This window comes from Labrus mixtus, chromosome 10 (assembly GCF_963584025.1).
Source record: "Labrus mixtus chromosome 10, fLabMix1.1, whole genome shotgun sequence".
In the NCBI taxonomy this organism is placed as follows: Eukaryota; Metazoa; Chordata; class Actinopteri; order Labriformes; family Labridae; genus Labrus; species Labrus mixtus.
In genome coordinates this window covers 2526839-2539556 of record NC_083621.1, presented here as the reverse complement: position 1 = coordinate 2539556, position 12718 = coordinate 2526839, and the positions used below count along the sequence as shown (strand labels likewise).

The following is a 12718-nucleotide window of genomic DNA, read 5'->3' as shown; positions in this document are numbered from 1 at the left end:
ATTGTTTTTCTCTCACATCACTACATTATAGCTGCCACCGTTTAATTGGATTGCTATGTATTTCATTGAATATCAGTTTTAATTGGGTCTTATTTGCATAATGATGTGCATACTAAGCAAAAAGTTGTTTCTTGCTTGTTGTTTTGGTTACCAGTTGAACACATTTGAACACTGTCCGACTTTATATGCTGTTAAAACAATCTTTTGAAGCTATTTATGATTCCTTGGTCTGAGGCCTTTACACAAAAATCGTTGCTGTAAAATTGTCATGGGGGATTTATCTACTTTTGGCTGCAGAACACAGCTTGAAAACACCATTATATTAGACAGGGATGAAAAACTCCCTGAGGCAGGGCAGCTGGTTCTAAATGGCCTGGAAAGTCAGGTTCTGCCATGTTCAGGCGTTAACGTTTCACTGCACTTTTCCTACAGTCTATCTCTGGGGTCCAGCAGGAAGTAACCAGACAAGCTCATTCCCTCTTGTCATTCGAGCGGCTGCCAGAGGTCCATCTCACTCGAGGTCGCAGGGGTGAAAAGTCTTGGCTGTGGTTCTCAGCGGCGATGTCTCCCATTGGAAGAGCTGTTATGTTTGCCATCTACAAAGGCAGCGTTCACACTCACACACTCAACGTGGCCAGCGAGGACTGCATCAAGGTTGCAACAATCCTCAACAACGCTTTCTATTTGGAGGACCTCCATTTCACGATAGAAGGGCGTGACACACACTACTTTGTAAAGCCGGGCCTTCCAGACGCCGACCTCGCTGCGATGCACCTCACCAGTGGACACAAGACTCTGGAGAACGGCGTCAATGTGACTGTTTCCCAGTCCACCACAGTCATGGATAGTCGAACTCGTCGCTTTGCAGACGTGGAGATCCGCGCTGGCAACCTTGCTCTACACATCCGCTATGGATCCACGGTGGACGAGGAGAAAGCGCGGGTTGTTGAGCTTGCTCGTCAGCGCGCCCTTGCGGGTGCATGGGCAAGAGAACAGCAGCGAGTGCGAGATGGCGAGGAGGGGGTCCGACCTTGGACAGAGGGGGAGAAGAGGCAACTTCTAAGTAGTGGGAAAGTTTTGGGGTACGACGGGTACTATGTGCTCTCCATTGAGCAGTATCCAGAATTAGCAGACAGTGCTAACAACATCCACTTTCTCCGGCAAAGTGAAATCGGGAAAAGGTAACAATACGAGGTGAATTTTCTGCCAAAGAGACTTATTTTTGGTGGAGACATACTAGCAGAAAGAATGAAAAGCAACTGTAATCAAAGGTTGCTGTATGTACCCTGAGTGTCCATGTGTTTTTGTATAAAAGAATAAAAATAAAAATACAAGTGGTCGATGGCAATGCTGTGCATTGTGACCTAGGGACTACAGAGTAAATGTATAACTACACCCAGCCTTAACATGGCAATTACAGGTCGGTTCCTCTGTTGCACAAGTCTTTTGGACTCTGGACTCTAAAGCAGAGGAATAGTGGTGTTTTGGGAACAGCATATTTAGGCGTTTTACTTTCCTTTATTTTGTTTTTCATCGAGAAGAGTCTGGCTCAACAGAAAGTATTATCAGAGCAAGGGAAATGTTTACATTACGTGTATCGGGCTGGAAAGTTGACACCGCAGGAACAAGCAAAGTCCTCGAAAAACAAAAAGTTTGTTTTTAAAAACTCAAAGACTCGTGACATGATGGATATCCTCACCAAACAGCCACTATGTATATCAGATTCAGCACTGTAAACATCGAACGACATCCAATTGTCTTATTCTCTTTGAGGTGTTTTTAACCAGAAAAAAAAGAAAAACAGTTTTCATGTTTAAATACCCAATATTCATTGTGTGGGTGGGGGAAGGACAGTGAAAGAATGAGAAACTCTGTTGGGTGGGGGGGGGCTAGGGGGCACAGACGTGTCTTGGATAGCACAGGGACACCACGTTTTGTAAATTATGCAAGAGGTCTATGTGTTTTTTTAAGATTTTGAGTCAATGTCTGTATTAGTCATATTAACGGTTATTTATGTTGTGTTTATACATGACAATAAAGTCCAGCTGATTTTGGTTTTTAGATTTTACTTTCTTAGATTTTCATGCTTTTATTTTGAAGTTTTGTTCCTCTTTACATGGCTTATGTGGGGCTTCTTCACAAATGCTCTGTTTAAGTAATGAACAGAAACCTGTGCATGTAGTGACAAGTATTTACAAGTGGTGATGTATCTATAACATGCAGTCAACTATTATTTCCACTAAATTTCATGTTTCTTGGGCGTAACGCCTTTTTGACCCGGCTTCCTGTCCAATGAATATTTCATCCACACAAATATTTCATGAACCCATCTCACATAAACAAGGTTACAGTGGTTTCAAATATAGTCACGTCCATGTTCTCGGTAGGTTCTTCTTTTTTATTTTATTCTTTTGAATGTTCAATGCACTCATGGATTAAAACTATATTGGGGTTCTTTTTGGTGTGTTGTTTTTTTATAACAATCGTCCAACGCTCTGCAGCTTCTTTTTTGATGTGGGTGTTCTTTTTAATTATAACTTATCAACTTCAAGTTCGCTTCAAACAGAAGTCTGTTTTTGATATACCATGAAGATGTTTCACTCTTTTAGCTTCACCCAGAGCTGTTTGGGGGTTTAGTGCCTATAGCTCGAGCGGCACTACTAATAACACTCAATTATACCGTTTTTGGGGCGCTGGGTAGCCTAGTGGTTATTGCACGGGCCCCATGTACAGAGGCTGCGGTCCTCGTCACAGCAGGTCGTGGGTTTGAATCCAGCCTCGGCCCTTTGCTGCAGTCATCCCTGCTTCTCTCCTCTCAGCGCTTCCTGTCTCTCTTCAGTTGTCCTATCCAATAAAGGCAGAAATTCCCCCAAAAACTCTATTATACAGTTTTGCTCATCGTGTTTCAGGTTTTTTCTTCTTGATTAATCCCTGAGGGAAGTTCTGGTTTTACACTATTGAGAGACATGCTTCTCACACACATGTACACCTGTGGACATACATTAGTTGGGAGCGCACCAGAGCTGTTGGCGGTTTCGGTGCCTTGCCCAAGGGCACCTCTGCAGTACTCTGGAAGTGACCTGGCAACTCTCCACATTTGGTCCGCCCTGGGACTTGAGCCGGCGGCCCTCCAGTTCCCAACCCAATTCCCTACAGACTTAGAAACTGGTTACCTATCATCACCAAGAAAGCATTTTATGTTTAGTTTATGAACATTTGAAAGCCTGATATTTAACATGATTATTGGGTTTTGATGAGCGTTCCCACACTCATGTAAGTGCGCTGTATCAAAGCATAGAGGAGTTTCTGATGATGGAACACACAACACTGAAAAACAACCCCCTTCATATGAAAGCGATTCTCTTTTTCTTTTTCATGGTTAAACTTCAAACAGCATTTCTAACCTAATGGGAGAACATTCTGTGCTCGCTCAAAGGTTGCTTTATGCTGTTTTGTTTTTGCCCTCCCCTCTTCTGCTGCTGCCACATCATCGCACTGATTCTGGTACATGTTTTCAGAGATTAAAAAAAAAAAAACATTATATGACATACACTCCCTTTGATTGTTTCTGAAAATCTAAAATATATGCCTTCAAAGTTCTCATGAGACTCCCTTAGGGTATACTTCCCCTCCCCTCTTTTCACCACCACCCTACAATGAAATGTCTTATTAAAGTTTTCTTGTGAGCCTTTGTCGATTGTTCCTTCACAATGAAATTACAGTGAACTTGAAGGCACTCCCATTTGTTCTGATATTTCTTTTACAAAGAAGCAAAGAAAAAAAAAACTCTGCTTTGCCTAACATTAAGGGTTCAAATCTTTGATTCTCTCAAAAGTCCTCTGATGCTCCCTAGTGGTGCACAGAGCATAGTTCACTGACTGCTTGTATGTTCTGGTGTTTCTTATTAAAACAGCAGCCTGCACAGCTCTTTCAAAGAAGGCAGGAAATACTTCACCTTCAAATCATCCGAGTGCGATTGATGAGCGTGGCAAAGGTTGGGAAACGACCTAAGACAACAACAAACAAAAAAGAAAAAAAAATCTCACTTCTGGGTGCTTCAGGTTAATTCAAAAAGACATCAAATAGAATAGATAAAGCAGTAATATTGAAATGATCTGAAGTTCTGCTGCAGTATCACACTGTGACCACAGTCAGCACCGCCAAGGCAACAGTGCTGCGTAGCACGGCGCAACAGTAACGAGACCCACTTCAAAGGCTGATATAAAAGAGATGGCACGACTTTGCAAGAACATCAAAGACCCAAAAAAGCACCATGCAATAACCACATCAGAGAAATTGGGAGGGGGGGGGGGGGAGAGAGAATGAGGCATGTTTCATAATTCAATTGAGCCTCGTTTTATGCATGCAAACGCAACGGTAGCCATGTTGAATTGCACTGCCAAACATGAAATGGTTTTGCAATCCATCTTGGGGGCACAATCAAACATGACAAAACCAAAGAGAAGCGTTGGCGTCGTGCAGAACACACCGGCTGGAGTTTGACGTCACACACACCCTCGAAATTTATCAAGGAGGTTTGTTGGAAATGTCTTTAATATCCGTGCCGGTTACGACTCTGATGGATGTAGGGAGTTAGGGATTTCACTTGAAAATTCATCAGGTCTGAATTCCTCAAAAGCTACTCGATAACTTAAAGAGAATCCGTGACTTTGTATTAGACTTGTGCAATCAAGTGCATCAACTGAGCTGATTAGATGAGTACAAACATATGGGCGAGTCAACAGATTGAGCTCTCAGATGAGCTTCTACTAAATCAAACATCAGCGTGTGGCGGTTTGCTCCTTCAAGGGTATCGCACTTTTTAATCTGGAACTGACATTTCCAGAAAAGGGTCCTGTAAGTCATCCTGACAAACAGTCTGTGTTGTTTTGTCAAACTCATCGCAGTGTTGAACTCATGATGTCCCCGAATGACTTCTCCTGGTGCTGATTTATTTTTTTCCCCCCGAAACTTGTCTTATTAGATTTTCAGATGCACACAAAGGTGATCGCATTCATTACTGCTTTTACTCAACCTCCGCTCGCAACTTGTAGACGATCCCTTTCGACACAATATCAACAGGAGCGGCGGAGGTAAATACAATTTGAGGTGTGATAGAAAAAGCTCAACCTCATCCCAAAAGTATTTCTGTGCAGGATGTGGAAATATGGACGGAATTAATTTACCTGTGGGAAGACTTAAACTTGAGGCGTTGCACGAGGAGGAAAACTCAATTAATTTCTCTGAGGCTCAAAAGTCACCTGATGATGTTTTTTAAATCAGAATGTAAAAGGCACGTCGAAGTTCTTCATCCCACTCAATCAATCAAAAACCAACCGTGCTTGGTCTTAAACACCGACTTTGCTCAGGTCTGTTGGCAGTTTCAAAAACGTTCTGTTAGCTAGCCTGATCACATTTAACACATGTCCCATGACCGTCTAGTGTGTGGCAACGCAGTGACGTCATCAAAAGCTAGATAGCTTGTAACTCACACAACACAACTACACACACACACCAATCATGAGAAGGTTGTAAGGTAACGCTTTAAACTACGGTCGCAACATTCACCATGAACTAGCTGCTTGTTAGCATGCTAATTTAGTAGCATAACTGGCTGCTTATTAGAGCGCACTCACTCTATGGAAAGTTGTCCTATACCGTGCTTAAGCATGACTGTCCCCCGCCCCCTCCCCATTCCCCCCTCCCCATTCCCCCACTGGCCTGCACTCACACTGCTCCAGGACTAACCGGGCCTGAGCACGGTTACCTCTTGTACACCTCTTCCAAGCGTGCCAAGGCCAAAGATGTGTACCCTGCTTAAGCACAGATCACTCACACTGGTCAAACGAACTGGACTTTAGGGGTGACGCGTGCTGAGGCATGGTACGGATTGCCTGGTGTGAGTGCGCCCTCAGTCATTATTAAGCGCTTATTAGTACCTTATTCTACATGACCATAGTCTATAGCTAATTTAGCTTTGGGCGCCTTCGTCCCCTTAAGTACAGACCAAGTGGGAAGTAAAGTACCAGCATGCAAAACAAAGAAATACAAGAACAGCTTTTTCCCAGCAGCCATCAATTAGATGATGTAATGCAGAAGAAACCTTCTTTTGGAGCGTTTTTAGTATATTTATTGATCTCTGCACTTTTCATCTTGACTCTCCTTTATCTTGTTTTACTGATGGCTCATCTCTACCTTTCTTTTACTCACCATGTTTTATTGAACGGTGGCTAAATCATATTCCTATCTCGCTTTTAACTGCCCGAGGGTGTAGTCTCTTTTTTTATCTTGTTTTTATTTGTCACATTCTTACTGGGTTAAATTAACTTTGTTTTTTTACTAAGGTCTTTTGTCTTTAGTACTGAGCACTGTTGTCACTTTATCGACTCACGCTGCAAACCAAATCTACCTACGGGTACAAATTGTTGAGGAAATGATTAAGACTTGACTCCACACAATAAGACTCAGTTGACTCAGATGGCTTACGTTGATGAAAGTTTATACATAAGATGAATACTCATGAGGAGACATGATTCAACATCACACTTCTGTTCTCGTGTCTTGCTCAATCATATCTGCCGAACTTTTCGAAAGGCATCACATATATCCTAAAAGACATTATCATTATCAGGGTCACATTGACCCACCTAGACTAATATGTGACGTCAACACTGGAGCAGACAATAAGTCTACCAAACATCCAGCAGATATGAGGAAGAACAGTTGACACTCTCTAAGCTGTACTTGGTGTTCTAATAACAGCTGAACTCTGTCAGGTCTGACTGACTTCAGAGAACTGTGAATAAACCTAATTACGTCTGCACAATATCATCGAAATAACTACAGAAATTCCAGCACACAAATAAAGTTACCTTACCTTATAGCTCATTAACTAAGAGTTTACCCTCAATTCCCTCCTAATGCTTAGAAGTAAGCAAAGCATATAAAGATCATAATTAATGTTTAACTGCATCCTCACTGACTATCAATAATCAGTAATTAGGAGGTAAACTCTTAGTAAATTAACTATTAGCTACAGAATATGGTCATGTAGAATAAGGTCCTAATAAGAGCTTATTAATGACTAATAAGGGGGCGCCGGTAGCCTAGTGGATAATGCATGTACAGAGGCCAAAGTCCTTAAGAGCAGACGGCCCAGGTTCAAATCCGACCTGTGTCTCCCTTCCCGCATGTCGTTCCCCACTCTCTCTCTCTCTATCTCGCCAGTTTCTGACTCTATCCACTCTCCTGTCTCTAAAAAATAAAGACATAAAAAGCCCCAAAATAAACCTTAAAAAAAGACTGATAAACAGCCAGTATGCTAATAATGTTCTATAAACAATCTAACACCTGTACTTATAACCTCGTCATGCTTTTGTTCAAACTCTTCATAGTCTAAATAATAAAAATGTATTATGTTTACTACACAGAGAGTTCACACAGAAACAGCTTGAACATCTTCTTTCCAAACATGATGATGTTTGAAGTACGGAGGTCGAAAAAGGTCGAAAAAGGCTTTTTTGATTTTCATTATGTCTCTTTTATTAAAGCACAAAATAAAATGAGTCTGCTCTTGTAAGAAATAAACAAAAACATTATTTTAGGTTAATTATTTATAAGCAGCTGTTACACAATGTCTACCACATGTCGTAACTCACTTTGACTTGAAATGACCCCAAAAACTTTCCACGGACAGCCCAGGTTTTTATTTACTCCAATCTGAGAAATTCAGCGCTTTTATTTTGGAAGGGCATCAATATGAGACAGGCCTTTGATTATTTTCAAACAAATCTTGTGCACAAGAAAAGATGGGAAAATTGTAAATGTACCCTCAAAAGAATATTTAACTGCATACAAAATCTGGTAATGGATTAAGAAATGTAACCCCTCTATGCTAACCGGCTGCACTGTGTGTGTGTGTGGGGAGGGGGGGGACCCATTTTAATACAAACACTAACGAGTGTTGTGCTCATATTAACATATGAGCTGTTTAGAGCAGATGTTAAAGCGTTAAAAATGTGTGTAAGAGAAGGACAAAATGTTTGTTTTCATTGTTTGAACATTTATTTCCATCGCTAGAGTCGTCCCCGTCCCTCCTGTCACTCACTGAGGTTTGACTTTCTTTAGTGTTTTCTCCGAGCGTCATGCAGGAGACTCTGAGAGGACATTTATCTATTTATTTATTTGCACAGTAAGGGAAAAAACACATATTAAACAAATAACAAAATAGACAACATTCAGTGCAAGAAGAGGCAGAAAACTCAATGAGCTTATTTGAAGCCTCCACCTAAATAATGCTAAAATATCACCAAATTAAAAAAACTTTTAGCACGGCAAGATTGAAAAAGAAAAGCCGAAGACCTTTTAGTTTTCATCTGAATGATGTCATACAATATGCATACATAGAGAGTAAAAGTATATGCAAACTGGATGACTGAATATTCATTTTAAATATAGATCAAATAATGCACCTATAATCTGAAAATGAAAACATGTTTCTGTTACTGCATTTTCATTTTAAAATTAGCAATTTAATTTGAATTATGATACAGATTTAGCGGGGCATTTTTTGAAAATGAAAAAGCAAATTTTCATTTTCTTCTTCATTTTAATTTAGTCAAAGAATGTGCATTTTTGAAGTTGAAAACTAAAATGCAAATTAGATAAATTAATCATCATTTTATTTTTGAGTCAAATAATACACCCATATCCACCCATTTCTGTTAATGCATTTTCATTTTCACTAGTCCCTTCTATAAGCAGCAGGTTTTTGACAGATGGGAATACATGTTCCATAATTTGCTGCTTCTAAATCGAATCGAAAATTGACTCAAAGTCAAACATTTAGCCGAGCTCACATTCTGCTGATGCACACACACATACTGTATGAATCTCGACTTCATCTGTAACCCCTTTTTTCACACGTACTAGTTCAGGCCCGGGCACTTGCAGGGTGCGAGGACCCTCTTGAAACCCCCAGGGATTGACAGCTTGAATGTGCCTGAAAAATCAGTGAATTTGGCATGGTCAACAGTCTTGGCGAAAAATTTTATATTCTGGTGTTTTTGGATTTTTTTTTTTCCGCAAAATGGCTAAACAACGCCCCCTTGAAATGTTCAAAAACTCTGCCCCTCCCTACGGTTTAACCTACAAGCACAAAAACATGTTTGCATGTTAACCAGGCCAATACTTAAAAACAAAAAGCCTCTTGACGTCATGGTGAAATGTCAACAGGAAGTCCGGCAATTTCATTTGAATTTCATAATAATGGCCCAAATTCGCCTTCACAGCCTTCCTATTTGATCAAACTAGTTTCAATCCATTTGTTCTTGGTCAGATGTTGAAGTTCATCCATCTTAATTTTTTGCATCTTGTTTGCGAGTCTCAACAAACTATTTCAACACTGAATGAGTAGGATGCCTCTCATCAAAAACACACTGCTTTGCTTTTGGCGCTCCTACAGAGGCATCAGTATTCACCACAGCCCGCTTCAAGAACAGGAGCTTTGCATTTACATTTTGAAAGTAGAAAAAGTCTTTAATTAAACCTGATGAGGCAAAGAGGTAAAAGGAGGCAGTCGATAGCAGACACCTGGCAAACACTCGGCAAGCAGAGTTGAAGGACAAGGGGCTAATACGGGGGGAGCAGTCTAACTTTCATTGGGACTTTTACGCAGCTGTTCCTCGAAAAACAAGCCATAACCTTACTTTCCTGTAATGAATGACTCACTCAGACCTTGGAGATGTTGTGTAATGACACGTGCGTCCCCGTCAGTGAGATGGACAGGGTCTGTCAATGTTTCAAAGAGTGACATTCGAGGCCTCGTCTCAGGCATCTCTTTAACGTGGACTTGATCGTCCCCGAGGAGAAGGGGGGGTGGGTGGTGGTGGTCTGCAGCCAGGTGGAAACTATAAACATACAGAGACGCAGATATGTAGACTCAGAAACAATAGAAACAACAAACACTGTGAACGACTTCAAACACAGAAAGTGTATCGCTGCACTCACTCCCCGCTAGCATCCCGGCTACATGGGAACAAGAACAAAGACTTCTGGCTCTGCCTTTGCTCCTCTCTTATTCACTCTTCAGCCTCATACTGCTCGGCTTGTACCATGTCCCAATTCAGAAATAGCTGCTTGTTATCATCCCTCTGATCTTCTGAGGACACTTGCACAGGCTGCTGGGACCGTGCTTGAGAAGTCTACAAAGAGAGTGGGTGAAAAAAAAAAAAAAAAAAAAAAACACAAGGGTGCTAATGATGTTGGAGAGATTTAGAAAGTGTGGATTCTGGATTCTGGGTCTGAAACTGATGAAAACTGGGTCGACTGTGTTGTGTGGATCAGGTGGCGGGGCGGGACGATGATGACTTTTTTTTTATCCGATCTTGCCAATTGTGAATGGAAACAAACAAATATTTACAATCAGCCTCACCTGTCAGCTGATAATTAAGAGCAGACGTACATGGCGGTTTTCAGGTTTCTGCAAAGCTCTGGATGATCCTCATCCCGGGTTCTACAGGGGTCGGTGTGTGTTTGATTTTAAAAACGTGCAGGACTGAAAACAATCACACGCTGAGTGTTCTTTCTTTATGAACACATGTACAGTCAACACTCTCTGAATGACCTTGAAACCAAACATGTCCAGTAGTGGTCACTGACGGAGATCAAATATTAACCACATGGTAAATATTGAGAGATGAGTCGATGTCCCAAACGGGGCCGGAGGGCGGGGGGGGGGTTGTGATAAACACAGAAAGACTTAAACTAACATGTTTGATTCTGTGTTTATACTTTTTCTCACAGCGTAGAGGAGTTCTTCATCGATGTTCCTCCGTTCAATTATTTTGGATTGACAGTTTTGATGTGCCGGCGCCTCACAGGAAAACGTAGAGATGTTTTTAAATTGAAAGTATTTATAGAAGTCAAGTCTCTCGTGTGGTTTGAAAACAAGCTTTAGTGGCGCCGGACGGCCTAGCAGTTGTGTCATGCACCACGTGTAGAGAGGCTGTAGTCCTCATCGCAGCAGCCGTTTGTTCGACTTTGACCTTGGCAAAAATCCACCCCCCCCCCCCCCCAAAGAAAAATATATTTAAAAAAACAAAGCTTATTATTATTATTATTATTTCAGCTACATTGATTTTTCACACATTCTAATCTTTGGGGGCGCTGATGGACTAGTGGTTTAGGTCGCTTCCCATGTATGGCGGCTCCTTGAGGCGGGCGGTCCGGGTTCAAGTCTGACCTGTGGTTCCTTTCCCACATGTCATTCCCCACTCTCTCTCCCAATTTCATACTCTGTACACTGTCCTGTCTGAAAAAAAAAGAATAAAAAAGCCCCCCCCCCCTCCAAAAAAAACTTTAGCGCGCTGATAGCCTAGTGGTTATGTCTTGCACTCCATGTACGGAGGCTGTAGTCCGACCTCTGCCCTTTGCTGCATGTCATCCCCTACTCTCTCTCCTCCCAACAATTCCTGTCTCTCTTTACATGTCTTATCCAATAACGGCAAACAGCCCCCCCCCCCCCAAAAGAAAAATACATTTAAAAAAAAAAAAGCTTATTAATAATTTCAGCTACATTTATTTTACAAACTTTAACAATTCTAAACTTTGGAGCGCCTATAGTCTAGCGACTGTGGGTTTGAATCTGACCTTTGCTGCATGCCTTCCCCCCACTCTCTCGATCTATCTAATAAAGGTTAAAATACCCCCCCCCCCCCCCCTAAAAAAAAGAATGTATAAAACAACAAGTTTATCTTTCTTTTCAGCCACATCGATTTTTCACAACCTCCGCTTTCGCCCAATGACAGATGAGATCAACTCCAGCCCCCCCCCCCCCCCCCCCCTCCCCTCGTCCACCCCGTACGTAGTCTAGGTAACGGATAAAAAAAATCTAAACTTTCTTGTTACAGTGATCAGATAAAAACGCAGCTTGGTCATCTCGTCTGTGATGACAGCGTGCGACTGTGGCGTCCCCGTTGAAGGCAGAGAAATAACAAGACGAGAAGAGAAACAGATGAAGTTAAACATTAATAGCCAAACAAAGAGGGATTAATGTAGATAAACACGTGAAATGAATGTACAGAGGGTTTCCAAAGCGTGCAGGAGGACTCTTATATAACCGTGTCCTTTATTTGCGTGCGGCCGTACACACTGATGTAAACAGTGAAAGTAAACAGTGACGACACCCGGTGACCATGAAAGAAACATCCACACAGAAGTTCCCTGAAAACAATATCTGTTCCAGGACAAAGCTCCCGTCATTTTTTCTTTCTGGTTTTACTATTTTTATCTTCTTTTACTTCTTACTGTCCTTTTATTTATGCTCTTATCTTAACTCCTCTTATGTTTTAACTTGGTCATTTCTTATCTTACTTACTTTGTCTATTTATGTTTTATATTTATATTTACTTTTTATTATTATTAATATTATAGTTTTGGCTGATGGTTCTTATGATGGTTCTTATGATGGTTCTTGTGATGGTTCTTGTGATGGTTCTTGTGATGGTTCTTATGATGGTTCTTATGATGGTTCTTGTGATGGTTCTTGTGATGGTTCTTGTGATGGTCGGGTTATATATGTCTGTTGGGTATCGTGCACTTTGGGTTCTTTTCTGTTGAATTGTATTTAATTATTTTGAGTATTTTGCATTTGTTATGTTCTTGCTGTTGTTTATGTTCTTCTGTGTTTGCTTTAGTTTGTTCTTGTTTTTGCTGTTTG

The 12718-nt window shown here is 41.2% G+C and overlaps 1 protein-coding gene across 6 annotated transcripts in view; it reads left to right on the top strand.

Moving 5' to 3' along the window:
• Positions 1-2454, top strand: part of si:dkey-237h12.3 (teneurin-3) — a 186729-nt gene extending 184275 nt beyond the window's left edge. For all 6 annotated transcript variants that reach the window (XM_061047579.1, XM_061047578.1, XM_061047577.1 and 3 more), the window contains one exon: positions 433-2454. In XM_061047579.1, coding sequence (XP_060903562.1) covers positions 433-1185 — 753 coding nt within the window. In that variant the 3' untranslated portion in view covers positions 1186-2454. The remainder of the gene's footprint in view (positions 1-432) is intronic.
• Positions 2455-12718: the final 10264 nt, after the last annotated feature.